The following is a 22,858-nucleotide window of genomic DNA, read 5'->3' as shown; positions in this document are numbered from 1 at the left end:
ATTCCTTTTGTTCTTGTTTTAAATCAAGTTCAGAGTATTAGAAGAGGAGGATTTGCAGTCTGGAGACTGAAACCAAACATTACATCAGGATCTCACAGAGTTGCCAATTACTCGTAACCGGAATACCATTGGATTTTGAACATGGAAGGAAAAAGCACCATTCACAGTGGGCAGAAATCGTACACATGTTCTGTGTGTGGACGAGGATTCAGCCAAGCATCTGGCCTGTCCAGACACAAGCGCACTCACGGTGGGGAGATACCGTGGAAATGTGGGGACTGCGGGAAGGGATTCAGATACCCGTCTGAGCTGAAATCACATCAGCGCAGTCACACTGGGGAGACACCGTTCATCTGCTCCGAATGTGGGAAAGGATTCATTGACTCATCCAAGCTCCTGAGACACCAGCGAGTTCACACGGGGGAGAGATCTTTTAAATGCCCGGTCTGTGGGCAGTGCTACAAAAGCACCTGGGATCTGACGTCTCATCAACGTGTTCACACAGATGAGAAACCGTACAGGTGCTCTGACTGTGGGACTGGGTTCAGGTGGTCATCTCAACTCACTGCACACCAGCAAGTTCACACTGGGGAGAGGCTGTTCACCTGCTCCGAGTGTGCGGTGAGTTTCAGTGATTCATCCTCCCTGCTGACACACCAGAAAGTTCACGAGGTGTTCGCTGTTAATCACATCCAGGACTGAACCTTGTTCAGTGGGATCTGATACTGCTGATCTGGACTGGTTGTATGCTTTAATATTCTGCCTCAAAATCGAACAAATCAACTTCATATTGATCAGACACGGTTGAGACTTTTTTGTCTTTTTAATATCACTCACCCTTTTGATGGACTCTCTCTCTCCCTCTTCCTAACTCCACCATCCTCACTTCCAACAACAAGTGTGAGGAGCTCAAAGAGCTTCTTTGTTATTAAGATTGAGACAATCCCGTTAGTTGTCTCTGCTGGTTCCCTCCCTTCCACTAGCTGAGCGGGACAAGCTGTTTCTAAAATCCACTTGTCTCAATACTGAATCCACATCTTTGTCCAGCTTCTCTCCTCTCCTCCTCTCTCAGTTCACATTGTCCATGATACACACCACCTGCTCTGCTGACTCTTATTTTTCTGTTTCCATTAAATTGCTGATAACTCAACCTCCCCATGTTCGCTGATATTGTTAACCATTCTCTCTCCTGAATTACTGTCTGTCTCACACTCAAATCTGCATTTGTCATCCCATCCTCAAAAACAAAAGGTTCCCCCTCATCCTTGCAAACTACTGCCTATCTCCACCTTCAGTCTCATGTCCACACGCTTCAAGGTGCTGTCCCCTCCCAAATACTGACATTCTCAGTGTGGTAAGAAGTCTCACAACACCAGGTTAAAGTCCAACAGGTTTATTTGGTAGCACAAGCTTTCGGAGAATAAAACTGTGCTTACTCCAGTCCAACACCGGCATCTCCACATCATTCTCAATGTGAACAGGGTGGGATGTGTTTGGAGACAGGGTGTCCCAGTTCCCCACCTTTAAAGGGAGAGGATCATTTGGGCTGAATCTCACTGCTTTCTGACAACCCTGCAGTGCTGAGTAACCATCCACCTTGCTCAGTTTATATTTCTTAATAAAGTTTTAAAGTTGCTGAGACTGGAGTCTTGAACCTTCTAATAAATAAGGCAAGATGTTAACTAGAATTTTCCAATATTGTTCCTCTTCTGATGCAATTTATAAATTTAAAGTTTTTATGTGTCCAGATCACCAGCAATCTGTCCTGGTCCCTCCATACAGATGCTGAAGTTAAGAAAGCCCACCAACGCCTCTACCTTCTCAGGAGACTAAGGACATTTGGCATGTCTGCTACAACCCTAACCAAATTCTACAGATGCACCAGAGAAAACATTCTTTCTGGTTGTATCACAGCTTGGTATAGCTCTGGCCAATACTGCAAGAAACTACAAAAGGTCATGAATGAAGTGCAGTCCATCACTCAAACCAGTCTCCCATCCATTAACACTGTCTACACTTCCCGCTGGCACAGAAAAGCAGCCGGCATAATCAAGGACACCTTGCATCCCAGACATATTCTCTTCCACCTTCTTCCATCCTGAAAACAATACAAAAGTCTGTGATCACGTACCAACAGACACAAAAACAGTTTCTTCCCTGCTGCCATCAGACTTTTGAATGGACCTACCTCACGTTAAGGTGATTTTTCTCTACACCCTAGCTATGACTGCAACACTACATTCTGCACTCTCCTTTCATTCTTTGTGTATGGTATGTTTTTTTCTGTATGTGCACAAGAAACAATAATTTTCACTGTATACTAATACATCTGACAATAATAAATGAAGAAACCCTTAACCATTTAGTCTATATTTCACTTTTTTTAACTGATGAAATGTATCACCTAATTTTTTTTGTGTTAAATTGTATATGTTGCCTCCCCAATAAATCTCTAAATTCTTCCAGTTGCATAAATGTGAAACACAAGATTTGCAGTGTGGATTTTTTGTGGGGACTTTCTCCTGTAAAGTTGTGGTGATAATGAGTGTCCTGGGGAAATGAGTGTGAATCCCCCAGCCCCAGGGGAACTGACCATCCATCTCTAGCTCTAATTCCCAAACACAAAATGCTGCCAATAATCAGCAACTCAGCCTGAGGCTGTGGTCCCGCCCACCATTTGAAACCGTCACAATGCCCATTTGATTGACAGCACCTCCTGACCAATAGGAAGAGAAGGGGCGGGGCTGGAGGAGCGAGCGGGAGCGGCTGGTCCTCCAAGCAATCGGAGTGAATGAGGGGCGGGGCTGGAAGTGGAGCATGCGTGGTGTGGGTAACGGCGAAAGGGGGACTGATGGATGGCCAATCGATAGGTGGGTGGAATGGCGGCCGGGATGAAGCGATGAATCTGGCGGGTGGGAGGAGAGGCTGCGTCAGTATGTTGTGTTAATTAAAAGCCGAAGGGCAACTACCCAGACCGGTGATTGCACCGAGTGGGGCATCAATATATTCCCAGTTCGTACCGCTATGTTTGCCGTGAGCAAGACGTAGCATCGCGCATGCGGGATTGCCATCTTTGTGAGGGGCAACGTTTAGTACAGTGCATGAGTGGCCGCCATATTTATTGGGGTAATGTTTTTCAATCTTATGGAATCTCTCCAGTGTCGAAGGAGTTCGTTCGGCTCATCGAGTCTGCACCAACAACAATCCCATCCTAGCTAGTCCCCTGATACCAGGGTCAATTTAGCATAGCCAATCCATCTAAAACTCTTCTTTGGAGTGTGGGAAGAAACCAGAGCACCTGGAGGAAACCCAAGCAGAATGTGCAAATGCCACACAATGACCCAAGCCACGAATCGAACCCACGTCTCTGTTACTCTGAGGCAGCAGTGCCAACAACTATCCACCATGCTGCCCCAGAAATGTTGGCAGCGATGGGACTTGAACCCATGTAGACTGACATAAATCCAGTGCTTTAGGCCACTCGGCCCCACTACCAAATTCCAATCCCAGTGGGAACAAGTTGCCAGACGTCATGGGGTGGGAGAGGTTGGGGTCAAAGAAACTGAAGGCACGGCCAGTCCTGGTGGAGGTATTATAGCATGGAAAATATGAGTGGCCAGAATTAGATTGCCACAGGAGTCATAGAATCCATACAGTGCAGAAGGAGGCCATTCGGTGCATCAACAATCCCACCCAGGCCTTTTCTCTGTAACCCCACATAGTTACCCTGCTAGTTCCCCTGACACAGGGACAATTTGAAATGACCAATCCACCTATCCTGCACATCTTTGGACCGTGTGAGGAAACTGGTGCACCTGGAGGAAACCCACGCAGACGATATGCAAACTCCACACAGATAGTCACTGAAGTCTGGAATTGAACTTGGGTCCCTGGCGCCATGAAGTCTCAGTGCTAACCCAGAAGGAATATTGCATGTAATTTGTCACCTCCACACAGAATATTTATTATTAGATTTGCTACTATCAGTTAGGTATTGGCCCCAGACTCCAGTGAGAATTGAGCTCACAACCACTTGTTTGCAAGACAAGTGTACTAACCATTGAACTATGAAGCCAACTGCTTCAGTGTGACATATCCCAGAGTGTTGTGTGGTTGGAGGAGGTTACAGAGGTGAAGAGGGATGAAGATTTAAAACAAAAGTCAGAAATTTAAAACCAAGTTGCTCCTTGACTGGGAGTCAAAACAGATCAGGAAGTGGAGGAGAGATAGGGGAACAGGTCTTGTTGTGAGTGAAGATGCAAACAGCAGAATTTAGGATGGTGTCAGGTTTACAGAGGGTACAGTGCTGGAGCCCAGCAAGGAATGTATTGGAGTAGTTGAGTCCAGACGTAACAACGTCAGGAATGAGGGTTTCAGCAGCAGGTGCAGCAAGACAGGGATGAGGTCCGGTGATGTTACAGAGTGGAAACGAGGAATCTTAGTGATGGCACATCAAAATTTCATGACACGAACTGTGAGCAGACTGTCTTCATGTCAGACTGTTCCCAGGGAGAGGGATGGAGCTAGTATCTAGTGAATGGAGATTGGAGCAGGGAGTGCAAACTGTATCTGTGCTCACTGTTTAATTTGTGGATAATGCAAAAATAGGTGGGAAAGCAGGCAGTGAAATGGAGATAAAGATTTTACAGATGGATATTGATAGGCTAGGAAAATGCCCAAAATTTGGCAGAGTTCAATGTGAATAAGCACAACATTGTCTGTTTTGGATGTAAAATAGAAAGGCAGAGGGTGTTTTTGTTCATGAATCAAAGGAAATCGGTGTGCAAGTAAAACGCATAATAAAAAAGGCAAATGAGATCAAAGAGAGTGGAGTATTAAAGTAGAGAAGTGTTTTTGCAATTGTCTGTGACTAGTGGTGTGCCGCAGGGCTCGGTACTGGGATCTCTTCTATTTGTAATATACATAAATGACTTGGAAGAGGGAGTAAGTGGTGTGATCAGCAAGTTTGCAGATGACACAAAGATGGCTGGACTTGCTGATAGTGAGGAGCAGTGTCAGGCAATACAGCGGGATATAGATAGGCTGGTATATTGGGCAGAGAAATGGCATCTGGATTTTAATCCAGATAAATGCGAGGTGATGCATTTTGGAAGAAATAATGTAGGGGGGAGTTGCACGATAAATGGTAGGCCTATTAAGAGTATAAAAACGCAGAGGGACTTAGGGGTGCAAGTCCTTGAAGGTGGCAGTACAGGTGGAGAAGGTGACGAAGAAGGCCTATGGTATGCTTGCCTTTATAGGGAGGGGTATAGAGTATAAAAGCTGGCGTCTAATGTTGCAGTTGTTTAGAACGTTGGTTAGACCGCATTTGGAGTACTGCGTCCAGTTCTGGTCGTCTTACAACCAGAAGGACGTGGAGACCCTGGAGAGAGTGCAGAGGAGGTTTACCAGGATGTTGCCTGGTATGGAAGGACTGAGCTATGAGGAAAGATTGGGCAAACTGGGGCTGTTCTCCTTAGAAAGACGGAGAATGAGGCGAGATCTAATAGAGGTGTATAAGATTATGAAGGGTATAGATAAAGTGAACAGTGGGAAGCTTTTTCCCAGGTTGGATATGAAAATTACGAGGGGCCACGGGCTTAGGGTGAGAGGGGCAAGGTAAAATTCAGATGTTAGAGGGAGATTTTTCACACAGAGGGTTGTGGGGGTATGGAATGCACTGCCAAGTAGGGTGGTGGAGGCAGGCACGCTAGGGTTGTTTAAGGCTTACCTAGATAGGCACATGAGCAGACTAGAGATGGAGGAATATAAAAGATTGTTCTAAATAAGGATCAAGGGCCTCAGGACGTTCCTGGAAATCAATAGATTCCTATGGACTGTCCAACATATTTTATGGGTCACCTATCTTACGTTTGACCTTCTGGGGATTCTGTGAATGTGTCTGTATAAGTTGTGTATGTTTCTTGATGTCTTTTTTTTACATTCCACAGGTGATTCGGTCCGCCTTGTTGTCTGACAAGGGGCATATACGCGGTGGGTCGTGCGAGGGCTGCTCTTGGATGTTGCTTCAAGAGTTGCCTAGTGCTTCACGTCGTTAGTGTACGCTTAAACTGGACCATCTGATGGGCAACACGACAGCTCAGTGACTATCACTGTTTGCTGTGCAGATACATGGATTTGGGCCAGTGTCTGTGGGAGTTTGCACATTCTCCCCGTGCTTGCGTGGGTTTTCTCCGGGTGCTCCGGTTTCCTCCCACATCCCAAAAACGTGCTCTTAGGCTGATTGGTGTTAACAAATTGCCCCTAAATTAGGCGTCTCTCAATCTGGTTATAATTCCTTTATTGTGGAGTCCAATAGGCGTAGACAAGGTCATAGGTAGAGGAGGGCACTCACAATGTTAAAATGGGCGGCGTGGGCTTGCAGGGCTGAAGGGCCTGTTTCCCATGCTGTGTTGTTCTTTGTTCTTTTGGGTTCCTCTCGTTAGATCCATCACTCATTAAAGTGGTTTTTGCTGTATAATTATCAGGGAACTTTGATAATCTGCTGTAAACCTGAATCGATTGTGGAGACCTGCAAGGTGTTGGCATTGCAATGCAAAGGAGATCTAGAATTCGGCGGCTTAAACAGAAGTTGTACTCGTTCACATCTAGGGCTGTTGCAAGCTGATGCTCAGGAGCACATTCCCCTTTAGAATGGCACTGAGAGATCGAAGTTGAGGAATATATTGTGCGCGTCGGAAGTTACATGAGTTCACTTATGTACTTTAATTCTATCTTCCCGAATTAAAATCTTTTTTTTCAGTCTCTTGCAAAAAGCAGGTACAACAAAGAAACAATTGCATGTTATCAAATAACATGTGAGTGCACACGTGCACATATACACACAGACACGCACAACACACACACATGCAAACACACGCACACACATACAAACACGCACACATATTCAGACTGTGTATTTCACGCTAAATTGCTTGATATCCGCCAAGCACATTGACTATGAACGTCACATGACAACCCATCATTCTCCATCAAAAATCATTTTGAATACATTTTATTTATAGAATTAAAATCATTGCTGCATCATAGCTAGTCAGCTTAACGTTGTTGTCAGGTATGTAGGGTTCCAACGGGATCTTGATCAATTGGGTCAGTGGGCTGATGGATGGCAGATGGAGTTTAATTTAGATAAATGCGAGGTGATGTATTTTGGTCGATCAAACCAGAGCAGGACTTACCGCATTGTAAGAAAGATGTGGAGGCGTTGGAAAGGGTGCAGAGGAGGTTTACCAGGATGTTGCCTGGTATGGTGGGAAGGTCTTATGAGGAAAGGCTGAGGGACTTGAGGTTATTTTCGTTAGAGAGAAGAAGGTTAAGAGGTGACCTAATTGAGGCATACAAGATGATCAGAGGGTTAGATAGGGTGGACAGTGAGAGCCTTTTTCCTCGGATGGTGATGGCTAACACGAGGGGACATAGCTTTAAATTAAGGGGTGGTAGTTATAGGACGGATGTCAGAGGTAGGTTCTTTACTCGGAGGGTAGTAAGGGCGTGGAATGCCCTGCCTGCAGCAGTTGTGGACTCGCCAACTTTAAGGGCGTTCAAATGGTCATTGGTTAGGCATATGGATAACATTGGAATAGTTTAGGTTAGAGGGTCATTAGACCGGTTCCACTGGTCGGCGCAACATCGAGGGCCAAAGGGCCTGTACTGCGCTGTAATGTTCTATGTTCTAAAGTAAAGAGATCGAGGGGTACAGGTTCATAGCTCCTTGAAAGTGGAGTCACGGGTGGACTGAGTGGTGAACAATGCATTCGGCAAGCTTGTTTTCATTGGTCAGAACATTGAATACAGGAGTTGGGACGTCTTGTTGAAGTTGTACAAGACATTGGCAAGGCCACACTTGGAATACTGTGTACAGTTCTGGTCACCCTATTATACAAATGATATTGTTAAACTAGAAAGAGTGCAGAAAGGTTTTAAGAGGAAAGAAATACAAAAGGGTCTAGAGGGCCATTTTTTTTTACAGAGAGGGTGATGAGTGTTTGGAACGAGCTGCCAGACGTAGTGGTACAATTTTGGCTTTGAAAAGCATTTAGACAGTTACATGCGTGAGATGGAAGTGGAGGGATATGGGCCAAATGCGGGCAACTGGGACTAGCTTAATAGTAAAAATTGGTGGTATGGACAGGTTGATCCGAAGAGCCTGTTTCCATGCTAGAAACCTCACTGACACTACAACTAAGAATGTAGGATAAGGGGCATGCCATTCAGCTCTGTGAGGCTGTTCACCATTCAGTGAGACCGGGTCTCTCTTTCTTGTGGTCTCAGCTCCACTTTGCCTCTCTTCTCAATGAAGGGATGAATGACCCATCCTCCACTCTTTTCAATGAAGAGAATTCTGGCATCCTGTGAGAGTAATAAGGACTATCCACATTTTAGCCTAAATAATATATCTCTTAATATTAAACTGTATTCCCTTGTATGATTTTTCGACGTTGTTCATCCATTCTAGAAATTGTAGCTATTTACCAATGATTTAAGCTATGCTGAGGTGGGCCTCTCTCAGTTTGAGTGTGAGACTTTGGAACAATGCTGCCTGTAGTGGTCACACTGATTGTTTAAATTGATTTAAACATAAGAACATAAGAAATAGGAGCAGGAGTAGGCCATCCAGCCCTTTGAGCCTGCCCCGCCATTCAATAAGATCATGGCTGATCTGTCGCTGCTCAGTTCCACTTTCCCGCCCTCTCACCATAACCCTTAATCCCCTCTCCTATCAAAAACCCATCAACCCGCGTCTTAAAAATATTTAGCGAGGCAGCCTCCACCACTTCAACGGGCAGAGAATTCCAGAGATTCACCACCCTTTGAGTGAAGAAGTTCATAAACATATTTATTGTTTATTGTTTATGTTTCAAATTGTTTATTGATTGACAATCAATAGACAAATTGATTGTCTATTTTGGCTCTGTGTCAAAAGTTTATCTGTATGTGTTCCACCTTAGACCAAGTAATTTATCTTGAGTATTGCTGAGATAACATGCTGCTGAAGCTTGTCATTCTGCAATTCACTGGACAGTTCACATGAATATCAAATCATGAAGGGGCAACAATCTTGACTAAATGAGTGTTTATTGTTGCACAAGTAAACTCTGATGAGCAGAGGCATTTGGATAAACAGTGAGCCAACAAACTGACACCTATTTCATTCTCCGTGAGATTGGCTTCTCCAAACATTATTGACTTCGAAACCAATACGAAAGTTCTGTTCATTTCCATCCTCATTGTATATTATTTTCATTTCTTCCATTGTTTCATTTTTTTAAAATCTCACTTTCCACCTTTCTTTCTTTATAACTGTCTTCCTCCCCCACACAGCCATCTCTTACATGTTTCAAGTTGTCCTATGACAGTGTGTTTGTCCACACTGCTTACTTTTTGGTCTACCATTTACACATTCTGATCTCCTAATGGGCCGTCATCAGCACCTTTCTTAACTATGGTTACCATCACTTATATTCGCTTTGTCTTTTTGTCTATGACACTTTTGTCAATCTCGCCAGTCTCCACCAAGCACTGACTCTCTTACAGCCCTTACAGATTTCCTCCTCCCCTTCCTCACCACACAATATCTTATCCTATTCTCAACTGTCTGCGCAAGAGTCACTCAGACTCGAAATGTTACCTGTATTCTCTCTCCATGGATGCTGTCAGATCTGTCATGATTTTCCAGCATTTTCTGTTTTTGGTGCTAAAGTTCTGTTCGTCCACTGATTAAATCATTTTGAAGTTTCAACTTCCACCTTAAATGTGTCTATCTCCTTTTATCGACATGAGGTTATTCCTTTGCAGACAGAAGTTTCCTCGTTGATGTTTGATTTTCTGACTTTCATTCCCTTTTCCCAACTATCGTTCCATTACATTACTGTCAGAACCATGGGAAAACTTCATCTAATGTCCGACACGCTGTGGCGATGGTCCAGGGCAAGATAGCGTGTCTGTAGTTATTTTCACATAAACACTTCCCTGGGGAGTTCAAAGTGGAATTCCCTAATGAATCTTTGAGCTACGCCTTTGATCTTTCACTGAGGAGCAAGGAAGTTGCAGGGCAATGTGATTATTTAATATATTGATTGCGGTAGATAGATAAGGTCCACAATTCGACGCAGTATATCTAGAAAACCAAAGGAATCATGTAACATTCCAGACAAAAGCTTAATACAGTAGATTAGGATTCTTGGAAGTGGTTGAACTATACGTGCATGCATAAAGGTTTCGATAATGCTTTGGAGAAAGATAAGGGATCAATGCGAAACTCTCATGTTGCTAGGCCGTAAATAGGGAGTGGAAGCAACTGATAGTTTGATGGCCACATCTATTCAAATCCTGCATGAATAAGGAACAGGAATATATCTTTGTAATATTGCAGAATTATCAAACATTTGCCAATCAGAAAGAGCTCATTGGGCGCATCATGTTTGTTGTTTCCTCTCCAAATGAGCGTCATGACTTAGTGCCTCAACCCGGGCCGTTTTTTCCACACTCCTGCGTAATATTTTCATTCAAGAAATCATCTAATGCCCTCTTAATAGTATGGATTGAATATCTCACCATCACAATACAAGCCAAAGTACTCTGGATCCGAATCGCTCTTTATTCAGACATAGACGTTCTTTCTCACAGTACATTTGTTTCTTTTCTCAAATCACATTGTAACTGTATCTTCTCTTTTTTGATCTTTGTCATGAGCACGAGCCGTCACTCCCGATATATCCTTTTCAGTTCCCTCGTGATTTTGAACATTATTTCAACTTTCCCATCATCGGTCTTCTCTCCAAGTAGAACAGTCCCAACTTCTGGAATCTGTCCATATGACTGAACTTTCTCATCCCTGGAAACATTCTTGTAAACCAATTCTTCGCTCTTTCCAGTGCATTCATACCCTTCCTGTAGTGTTGTGCCAAACTCTAGACAATATTCCCATTGAGGTCTAATTAGTGCCTTGTATGACTTTAGCATCTCCTTTTTGATATTGGTTTCTCCTTTTCCACAATAGTTCTTTCAGATGGTTGATGATGGCTGCTGTTGAGCCTGGATGGTTCTGCTGTCCCAAGTACCCGGGGACATTTTCTGAGCAAGTGCGTAGCGGGGGCATCATTGTCAGCCTTTAGTGATGGTTCAAGTTAACTCCCAATCACCCATGTGCATTTCAGCAGAAGAGGTTAGAGGTATCAAGTTGTCCCTAAATTAGGCGTCCCTCAATCTGGGTATAATTCCTTTATTGTGGAGTCGAAAGGTCATAGGCGACGCGGGCTTGTTGGGCCAAAGGGCCTGTTTCCTGTGCTGTGTTGTTCTTTGTACCACTGAGCCGCAGCTCACCTCCCTCCCAAAAAAAAACAGAAAACAACATTTAGCCTTTCAAGTTCCTCATTCTAATCAACTTTTCGAGCACAAATTTCCAACAGCGAATCATTTTGCAGCGATCAATCAGGTACGAGATTTGTAGGCGCCCAGCAAGTTTTCATGTGCCTTGTATATTATTTTTAGCTTGCACATTTGTGTCAGTCATTGTGCTAACTGCCATGATCGTTGTAATTTATAACATAATATCTCTCTTCATAATTTGATGCATTTTCATTAAATTTTGGATGCCATGCACCTCTTCAATATGTTTGAGATATTTATTGGTCTAAGCTTTGGATGTCTTTATGCTTATTTCAAAACAAGAACCATCTTCATGCTACAAGAGTTAGTTTAAATTTCAGCATCTTCTGTAAAATATGTCAGGCTATAAACTAGAAGACCCTGAACAAAGATGATTTTCCTGTTTCAGTCTCTCACAAACATATGCACTATATGTGTCACTCTATCCCTTCCTATGTTGCAGCTAACTTAGCAGTGATCATGATCCTGGACCTGTTCTTGTGCTGTAATTGTCTTTGTTCATTTACCCAAGCTAATCCCCCTGACACTAAGGGGCAATTTAGCAAGACCAATCCACCTAACCGGCACATCTTTGGAGTGTGGGAGGAAACCCACGCACACACGGGGAGAACGCGTGAGAGTGATCCAGTTGTGATAAGAGCTACCAGTGATGGAGGCTCAGCTAGTTCATTCATAGAATACGAGAGCCATTATCTCAGGTTTGTGGATTTGAGTTGCACATTGTGTACCATTGTTTTTTAAACTGTGCTGCTTTCCTGGGTGAACTCCAGCTCTCCATTCTTCTGGCAGTGTCACTGCTCAAACTGAGCCCATCTCACTTTGTTACTATCACGGTTGCTGGTTTATGCTTGAAAGTGACCTGGGTGAATGGAGAAGCCTGTTATTCCCAAAGCGGAGAGAGCTGATTGATACAGAATGGTTCACCCACATTCCGTTTGTATTCTTGTTCAGTTAACATCTCGTTCTGCCTTTCTTCATTTGTTATTTAATCCCTCCTGATTTCTACCCTGCCACACAACTTCCCTTTTGATCTTACCCGCTGAGAATTTCCAATGTTATTTGTTTGTAAGTTGAAGAGTCACTCGGTAAAAAATCTGAATATATGTGAATAAATTTTGACACCAATCCACAGTTAGAGCAAACAGAGATAAAGCGTTAGAAATCAGAAAATGCCTTAAATGTTTCACACATCTGGCAACATCTGTGGATTGAAAAACAGAATAAGATTGCAGGTCTGAGCACTGATGCAATGCAGTTTTGATGAAGTATCACGTAGAAGTGTCTATCTCCACAAACAATGCCAGATGTGCTGCCCATTTGTAATACTTTTTCTTGCGGTTTAAGATGTCAAGTACCTGCAATATTTTGCTTTCACTTTTCTGGAGAATATTATGAACGTGGAACCCATCACGGGAGGACTTGATATCCACTTCTGATTTAGAAACCCAGATGTAAAATCCGAGTGTGAAAGTGGAAAGGGATTCATTGCATTTACTGACACTGCAGCACAGTCACAGCTTTTGGAGAGGCCATTCAGATACTTCACGTGTGCAAATGGTTTTATTCATAGAATCAAAGAATCCCCGCAGTGTGGAAGGAGGCCATTCACCGACCACAATACCACCCAGGCCCTATTTCCATAAACTTACATATTTACCATGCTAGTACCCCTGACACTAGGGACAATTTAGCATTGCCAATCAACCCAACCCGCACATCTCTGGAGAAAACCAGAGCACCTGGAAGAAACCCACACAGACACAGGGCGAATGTGCAAGATCCACACAGATAGTAACCCAAGGTCTGAATTGAACCTGGGTCCCTGATGCTAGTGAAGCAGCAGAGCTAACCGCTGTGTCACCGTGCCACCCAGATCTGCTTTTACCCCATTTCCCCCATTTATTCACAATTCAAAGGACTTGATCTAGAGCATTCTTTTTGTCCAGACACGTTAAAGTGTACTGTCTCAAGAACAAAAACTCACTTTTTCATCACACCAGCAAAGACTCCATTGAGTTCGTATTTAATTGTAAACTTTTATTCTGCTATTAATTGCACTCAGGGACAGAAATCCTGTTAACTGCTGTTTGAACTGGATTAATAATTTATATCTTGGTCATACCTCACAAGAGGTTATTGCAGAAGGTCAGGGGACATGGAGTTGGGGGTAGGGTGTTAGCGTGGACAGAGGATTGGTTGTCAAATCGGAGGCAGAGAGTGGGGGTCAATGGGTGCTATTCGGATTGGCGGGTGGTGACTAGTGGGGTGCCCCAGGGGTCGGTGCTGGGGCCTCAGCTATTTACCATTTATATAGATGATCTGGAGGAGGGAACCGAGTGCAGGGTGTCGAAATTTGCTGATGACACCAAGATTGGGGGAAAGGCAAATTGTGCGGAGGGTGTGGAGAGTCTGCAGAAGGATCTAGATAGGCTGGGCGAATGGGCCAGGAAATGGCAAATGGAATTTAATGTTGGCAAGTGTGAGGTGGTCCACTTTGGTAGGAATAATGGTAGGAAGGACTATTACTTACGTGGCGAAAAACTGCAGCAGGCGACGGTGCAGAGGGACCTCGGGGTCCTTGTGCATGAGTCGCAAAAACCCAGCTTGCAGGTGCAGCAGGTGGTCAGGAAGGCGAATGGGATGCTGGCCTTCATAGCGAGGGGGATTGAATATAAAAGTAGGGAGGTCTTGCTGCAGCTATATAGGGCATTGGTGAGGCCGCAGCTGGAGTACTGTGTGCAGTTTTGGGCGCCGCACCTGTGCAAGGATATTTTGGCCCTGGAGGGAGTGCAGAGGAGGTTTACTAGGCTGATACCGGAGTTGAGGGGGTTGAGCTATGAGGAGAGGCTGAATAAACTAGGCTTGTACTCGCTAGAGTTTAGAAGAATGAGGGGAGATCTCATTGAGACGTATAAGATGATGAATGGGATGGATAGGATAGAGGTGGAGAGACTCTTCCCGCTCAAAAAAGACAGTAGGACTAGGGGGCACAGCCTCAAGATAAAGGGGAGGCGGTTTAGAACGGAGTTGAGGAGGAACTTCTTCACTCAAAGGGTGGTGAATCTCTGGAATTCTCTGCCTGTTGAAGTGGTGGAGGCTGCCTCGCTAAATATTTTTAAGAAGCGGGTTGATGGGTTTTTGATAAGAGAGGGGATTAAGGGTTATGGGGAGAGGGCGGGAAAGTGGAACTGAGCCACAACAGATCAGCCATGATCTTATTGAATGGCGGGGCAGGCTCGAAGGGCTAGATGGCCTACTCCTGCTCCTATTTCTTATGTTCTTATATAGCTACGATAGTAATTGAGTCAAAAGACGTAATTTACGATTCAGTGTTATCATCTTTCAATGGTGGACACATTACCCAGCAATCAGACCGGGTCAGAATGTGCCCTATCCTCACACCAAGGAGCATTTGGCGCATGCGGAGGCGCTCGTTGTAAAATGGAGCATGCGCAGTTCGGGTCCGATCAGTGCATGCGTGGTGTGGGAGCTCCAACTGGCAGACGTGCAAAATGCCAGCTGTGTAACTGCGGAGGAACAGATGATTGCCGGAGGGTAATTGAGACGGTAAGGTGGATGGAGAGGCTTCATAAATACCCAGTGGAGGACACGAGACCCGAAAAAGAATCGCCCGGTACCGCGTTCGCACCCATTGGGGACGCGACGGCAACTACCTGAGTTGGAGGCCCAATGTTCCGGCCGCCATCTTTATAGGGGGGATGGACAGCAGGGCGCATGCGCGCGCATCCTGCATCAGGCAGCAGGAGGAGAGAATGTTGTGAATTTCCAGCCTGGACTCTGATGTCTTCTGGAAACTCCTACTGTCTGTGTGGAGTTTTCACTTTCTCCCCGTTTCTGCCTGGATTTCCTCTGGGTGCGCCGGTTTCCGCCCACATTCCAAAGATGTGCGGGCTGGGTTGATTGGCCGTGCTAAATTGCTCCTTAGTGTCAGGAGGATTTAGCAGGGTAAATATGTGGGGTTATGGGAATAGGGCCTGGGTGGAATTGTGGTCAGTGTAAACTCGATGGGCCGAATGGTCTCCTTATTTTGTAGGGATTAGAACATAAGAACATAAGAAATAGGAGCAGGAGTAGGCCATCTAGCCCTTCGAGCCTGCCCCGCCATTCAATAAGATCATGGCTGATCTGTCGTGGCTCAGTTCCACTTTCCCGCCCTCTCCCCATAACCCTCAATCCCTTCTCTTATCAAAAACCCATCAACCCGCTTCTTAAAAATATTTAGCGAGGCAGCCTCCACCACTTCAACGGGCAGAGAATTCCAGAGATTCACCACCCTTTGAGTGAAGAAGTTTCTCCTCAACTCCGTTCTAAACCGCCTCCCCTTTATCTTGAGGCTGTGCCCCCTAGTCCTACTGTCTTTTTTGAGTGGGAAGAGTCTCTCCACCTCTATCCTATCCATCCCATTCATCATCTTATACGTCTCAATGAGATCTCCCCTCATTCTTCTAAACTCTAACGAGTACAAGCCTAGTTTATTCAGCCTCTCCTCATAGCTCAATCCCCTCAACTCCGGTATCAGCCTAGTAAACCTCCTCTGCACTCCTATGATTCTATGATTTAATGACCATTTACACACACAACACTCAAACCAAGAGATATGAATGGTTCTTCTAGAATCATAGAAACCCTACAGTGTGAAAGAGGCCATTTGGCCCATCGAGTCTGCACCAACCACAATCCCACCCAGGCCCTACCCCCATATTTACACATTTACCCGCTAATCCCTCTAACCTATGCATCTCAGGACACAGAGGCAATTTTAGCATGGCCAATCAACCTAACCCGCACATCTTTGGACTATGAGAGGAAACCGGAGCACCCGGAGGAAACCCACGCAGACACGAGAATGTGCGAACTCCACGCAGACAGTGACCCAAGCCAGGAATCGAACCCAGGTCCCTGTGAGCTGTGAAGCAGCAGTGCTAACCACTGTGCTACCGTGCAGCCCTATATCTAAATATTTATCCGGAGCGATGGTGATGTATTTTAAATTCCTTTCATTGACATTTGGAGAACCAAACCCAGCCACAGAAGGCAGAGAGAGAAAACTGGTAGTGGAGCAAAGAAGTGGCAGAGATTGTGTGATGGGTTCCTATTTAACACAGGGGGAAGGGAGAGTATGTAGGGCAGGGGATTTATAGCCAGGGCAACAATAAATATATTTGTGTTATTAAATTTTTGTGCTGTACTGACAGTGATGACTTTTTTTAACTCCTTTTACAGGGGATTAACATGGATGGATTCAAAGATGTCAAACATTAAGAGTTGCTTGTGTCACTCATCAGGATTGTAATCTGGTTGACCTTTTGAGTGTGGAATGAGGAATGTTTGACTGTTTTGCGTAAGGGAGAAACATTCAAACATCAGTTTGAATGGAAAAGCACAGCGACATACACACACTCGAATGAGTGTGTTCCAGTGAACTGGCTGTGGAAAGAGCTTTAACCAGTTACACAGCCAAAAAAAATCACACCGTTCACATCCGAGAGGAACTGTACACACATTCTGCATGTGAACATGGAAATGTGAGGATAGTGGTCAACTAATCTGTGATCCATCTCAGGTGGAAATTCATTGATGTATTCACACTGGGGCCAGCACGATGGAGAAACCCTGGAAATGTGAGGATTGTGGTAAAAGATTCTATTATCCATCCCTACTGAGAAATCATCGACGTACTCACACCGGAGAGAAGCCGTTCACCTGCTCTGTGTGTGGGACAGGATTCTCTCAGTCATCCACTCTGCTGACGCACCAGCGAGGTCACACCGGGGAGAGGCCCTTCAGCTGCACTCACTGTCAAAAGGCATTCAAGTCTTCGTCACACCTCAGTGGACACCAGCGACTTCACACCGGGGAGAGGCCGTTCACCTGCTCTGTGTGTGGGAAGGGATTCACTGTGTCCTCCAACCTACTGAAACACCAGCAAATTCACACTGAGGAGAGGCCATTCAGCTGTAGCTCCTGTGAGAAGAGGTTCAGGCATTTCTCTGATCTCACTGCACACCAGCGAGTTCACACTGGAGAGAAACCCTTCACCTGCTCAGTGTGTAGGAAGGGATTCACTCAGACAGCCACCCTCCAGTCACACCGGCGGGTTCACACTGGGGAGAAACCCTTCAGCTGCTCAGTGTGTGGGAAAGGATTCACTCAGTCAGCCACCCTTCAGTCACACCAGCGGGTTCACACTGGGGAGAAACCATTCAGCTGCACTGACTGTGGAAAGCAGTTCAGGTCTGCATCTAATCTCAATGTGCACAGACGTGTTCACACTGGGGAAAGGCCATTCAACTGCACCATATGTGGAAAGGGATTCACTCAGGCAGCCAACTTGCTGTCACATCAGCACGTTCATAAGTGATAGTGGGGGCTAAATTCAGCTTTAATTGCTGCTGTTAATCACAGCTTGGACTGAACCATGTTTTTATTCTGATACTTGGGGTTTGTTCTTGGTGATGTTAATAATCCCTGTAACCAGGCTGGAGTTTCATATTCTGGATCAATCTCTGATTTTTCAGGGATGCAGTCTCCCTCATTAAAAGCAACATCTGTGACCTTTCCCCTCAATTCAATAACTCGCAACAGGAACTGGGTTGCAATGACATTGTCTTCAATCCAAAGATCATGTTGCAGCAAGGACATGATCATAGAACCCTACAGTGCAGAAAGAGACCCTTCAGCCCATCGAGTCTGCACCGGACACAATCCTACCCAGGCCCTACCCCCATATATTATACCCACTAATCCCTCTAACCTACACATCCCTGGACACTAAGGGGCAATTTCTTAGTAATCACCCTAACCCGCACATCTTTGGACTGTGGGAGAAAACCGGAGGAAACCCACGCAGGCACGAGGAGAATGTGCAAACTCCACACAGACAGTGACCCGAGCCGGGAATCAAACCCAGGACCCTGGGGCTGTGAAGCAGCAGTGCTAACCACTGTGCTACCGTGCCATACTGTACCATGTTGCAGCTTTATAGAACCTTACTTAGGCTGCACTTGGAACATAGTGTTCAGTTCTGGTCTCCACACTACCAGAAGGATGTGGAGGCTTTGAAGAGGGTACAGAAAAGATTTACCAGGATTTTGCCTGGTATGGAGGGCATTAACTGTGAGGAGAGATTGGAGAAACTTGGTTTGTTCTCACTGGAACGATGAAGGTTGAGGGGAGACCTGATAGAAGTCTACAAGATTGTGAGAGGCATGGACAGAGTGGATAGTCAGAAGCTTTTTCTCAGGGTGGAAGAGTCAATTACTAGGGGGCACAGGTTTAAAACAGATGTACGAGGCAAATTTTTTAGAGTAGTGGGTGTATGGAACTCATTGCTGGGGGAGGTAGTGGAAGCAGATACGGTAGTAACTTTTCAGGGGCATCTTGACAAGTACATGAATAGGATGGGAATAGAGGGAAATGGTCCCTGGAAGGGTAGGGGGTTTTAGTTCAGTCAGGCAGCATGGTCGGTGCAGGCTTGGAGGGCCGAAGGGCCTGTTCCTGTGTGGTAATTTTCTTTGTTCTTTGAAATTGAACTTCAGATTTTGCACACAGACCAATGTCTGAGAAGTTCCACTGATTAACATCGCCAGTTAGAAAGTGTGACAGTGAAACAGACATCTCCCAGTCTCTGACGTTCTTCTGCAGTTTCCTGCCTTGGTTAAGTTGGGTGAGGAAGCCTCATCACTTGAGCTGGAAAAGGCCATTGATCATTGAGTGAGCAGAAAGGCACCCGGCAAAGATGGAATTCCAACTGAACTGCTCCATCCCGGAAAGCCCCCATCTACTGCCACACCTTCATCACCTCCTGCTCCTTCTCTGCTGGAGGGTAGGATCCATTCCTCAGGAGATGTGTGACACAAAAATCATCACACTATAGAAAAAAAGAAAGGTAACAGAGGAGATCGCAACAACCACAGGAACATCTCACTCCTCAGCTGGGAAGTCCTTCGCTAGTAGAGGCAATATTCCATTTACTCACAGCCCGAGTGCATCCAGAAGCACAGCATGGTTTCTGTGCTGTGTGATCGACAGTGAACATGGTCTGCTCCATAAACCAGCTACAAGAGAAATCTACAATTGGGATTTAATCAAAAACGCTGCCAGCTTCCACGTTGAGAAAAGTGAAATGTTAGAGTGATTTGAGTGAATGTAAAGCTTTCCATATGAATTCCCCAACTGCAGGACGTGCTTTAAGCATTAGAGTGAACTGATGTCCCTTCAAAGTTTTCACACTGACCAGAGACTGTTCAGGTGCTCTCAGTGTGGGACTGGCTTTTCAGGCGATCAGTCCACCTCATCACGCACCAGCGATTTCATACTGGGACGGGGATGTTCACCTACTCCAAGTGTGGACAGGGATTCACCCGTTTATCTCACTTCACTTCACATCAACTTGTTCACACAAATAAGAGACCTTTACAATGTTCTGACAGTGGGAAGCACTTTAAAAGCACCATGTTCTGCTCAGACACTGGCAAGTCCCCTGCTCTGTGTGTGGGAAGAGATTCACTCAGTTATCCATTCTGTTGAGACACCAGGGAGAGACCATTTGCCTGCTCCATGTGTGGGAAGAAATTCACGCAGTCGTCCATTCTGCTGAGACACCAGTGGATTCACAGCGGGGAGAGGCCATTCACCTGCTCTGTGTATGGGAAGAAATCCACTCAGTCATCCAGCAGACTAACAGATTCTGCTGCTGTTGTTGCTGCTAATCACACCAAGGCCTGGACTGTGTTCATTCTGACAGTTAGATTTTATTTCTGATGTCGGAATCTAAACTGGCTTGAGCATGTTCCTCACCCAATCTTATAATCACGTGAGAACCAATCGTCTTGTCTACAGACCTCCATTTTAAATGTAAATGCTTCTAGAAACTGTACTGAGCTGAAGGTGAACACAGATCACAGTCCAGTGCTGCAGCATTATATTGACAAGAGGAAGTCTGCTCTCTTACTCAAGGATGAGGCTGTGTGAGCTCTGACTGTTTTAATCACAAAAAGCTATTCGAGAGACAGGCTGTGCAAAGCTGTTAACTTGTCAGATATTGAAGGAATTCCCCTGAAAGTGAAACTCACCAATTTCTAACCTCAGACTGGTTGGTGCTGTAATTAATACTGAGTACCCGTCAGTGCTGATTTACAGTGAATCACTGAATAATCTGTGGAATCTGTGTTCTTTGTTGAGTGAAATATCTCTCTCCATCAGTGCTGATCAGCTAGATAACTCTGATTACATTTAGAAATGTTAGGAAAGAATGGTGTTGTCCAGATTTAATGGTAAATTGTGATTTGTAACCCATGAACAGTGTTTATGACATGAATTGTAGCTGGTGTATTGGTGATTTGTGAACAAAGATTTAATACACTCACTCAACATAGAAAAATGGAAATATAGAAAATATGTTCTTGGAGTAGGCCATTCGCTCCTGCACACCATTCAACATGATCATAGCTGATCATGCACTTTCAGTATCCCTCTCCCGCTTTCTCTGCATACCCCTTGATCTCTTTCGTTTTTGGTGATCCAGAGTGAGGTTTGTTAACGAAAGGTTTGGATTTATATAGCACCTTTCACAACTTTAACACGCCCCAAAGTAGTTACAGACAATGAGCTTCTTTGGAAGTGTAGTCACTGTTGTAATGTTGGAAATAAGTAGCCAAATTGTACACAGCAAGACGAGTTAGGTGAATTGGCCATTCTAAATTGCCCCTTAGTATCAGGGGGATGAGGGCCTGGATGGCATTGTGGTTGGTGCAGACTTTATGGGCCAAATGGCCTCCTTCTGCACTGTAGGATTCAACAAAAGATCCCACAAATAGAGATGTAATTCTGAGCTGATAATCTGTTGAATGGTAAATATAAACCATAAAACCAGAGTGAACCTCACCCCACCCCACCAGCAAGCTGCTATGGAAGCTTTCTTCATTGGACGGAGAGTGAGATATTTCTGTAATTTATGAATTTCTGAAGATTTTATAAGGTTATTAGGCATTGATTTCTTACAGTCATTACTTAGATTAAACTTGTCTCCATCCCCGTGCCGAGTGGATTTCGGCCTGGTACAGAAATTTTGGGAGCTTACGATTTTCCACCAGTTTCCATTCCTCTTCGTTCTGCTGGAGAATGGAAGTGTCATATGCAAGTCAGTGAGAATTGTCAGCAAGGGTTAGTCAGCACTTTCTAAATGGAGATGTTAATCAGAGACTGAATTGTAGAGTTTGTAGCAAAAGACATTTAGGATTAAAATTCAGATTCTTATTGTCAATTAATTTCTCATGGAAGTGCCTGAATTCTCGAGAAAGATTACTGACAGAGATACTCCAGTGTGAACTTGCTGGTGCATCAGCAGATTGGATGACTGAAAGAATTGTTTGCCACACCCAGAGCAGGTGACCAATCTCTCCCCAGTAAAACCCACGAGTGCCTCAGCAGGTTGGATGACTGAATACTTCCCCACACTCTGGGCAAGTAAATGGTCTCCCACCCACCCTACCCCCCCCCCCAACCCACTCTCCCCACCTCTCAGTGTGAACTCGCTGGTGTTTCTGCAGGTTGGATGACTGTGTGAACCCCTTCCCATACACAGAATAGGCAAATAGCCTCTCCCCAGTCTGAACTCGCTGGCGTGACAGCAGATGGGATAACTGACTAAATCTGTTCCCGCACTAGGAGCAAGTGAACGCTCTCTCCCCAATGTGAACCTGCTGGTGTGTCTCCAGGTGGAATAGCAGACTGAACGCCTCGCCACACTCAGAGCAGCTAAACAGTGGCTCCTGAGAGTGAATGCACTGATAGTCTTCAGGCTTTGATGGACGTTTGAATCCTTTCCCACAGTTGTCACGTTTCAGTGGTTTCTCCATGGTGCCGGTGTCTTTGTGTCTCTCCAGGTTGTATGATCAGCTGATGCTGTTTTCAAATCCTCTCCCTCTAATCTCCTATAAACAGGGTTCACAAAGATGAGAACAGTCAGTGCAGGATAGAAAATCAGAACAGGCAATTCTAGTTTTATGGAGTAATCCCAGTCAACATGTGTGCGATAAGTGTCTGCAGCTTGAGGAGCTTTGGCTCAGAGTCATCGAGTGGAAGACTGACCTGCAGACACTGCAACACATCAGGGATGGGAGAAGCTACCGAGATGTTTTGTACCAGTAGGCAGTCACACTACTGAGGATAGAGTCTTCTAATGTGATCAATTGTCAGGGGCGAGAGGGTGTGACTGCGAGTCAGGCAGGTGAAGGGACACAAAGGAGTTTTGGAATCTGCATGGCTGTGATGTTTCCTCAGCTGGTTTCTATGTGACTGGAGCTGCAGGGGTTGCAGGTACAAAGAGGAATGTACTGGTAGTATGGACAGTATAGGGAAAGGGATTGACACTGTTCTCTGCAGCAAAGGAGTGTTGTCTCCCCAGTGCCAGGTTCCAGACATCAGT

General features: G+C 45.1%; 1 protein-coding gene across 1 annotated transcript; it reads left to right on the top strand.

Moving 5' to 3' along the window:
• The first annotated feature begins 43 nt into the window (after window positions 1-43).
• Window positions 44-21,785, top strand: LOC145361912 (uncharacterized). The gene is made up of 2 exons (XM_080217898.1): window positions 44-700; window positions 17,010-21,785. Exons 1-2 carry the CDS (start codon window positions 142-144, stop codon window positions 17,789-17,791), a joined length of 1,341 nt encoding a protein of 446 aa, XP_080074024.1. The 5' UTR covers window positions 44-141; the 3' UTR covers window positions 17,792-21,785.
• The last annotated feature ends 1,073 nt before the right edge of the window (window positions 21,786-22,858 follow it).

Source organism: Carcharhinus amblyrhynchos, chromosome X (genome assembly GCF_965287045.1).
Source record: "Carcharhinus amblyrhynchos chromosome X, sCarAmb.v2.hapA, whole genome shotgun sequence".
NCBI classification, from domain to species: Eukaryota; Metazoa; Chordata; class Chondrichthyes; order Carcharhiniformes; family Carcharhinidae; genus Carcharhinus; species Carcharhinus amblyrhynchos.
The sequence above is the reverse complement of the archived record's forward strand: the minus strand, read 5'-3'. Positions and strand labels throughout refer to the sequence as shown.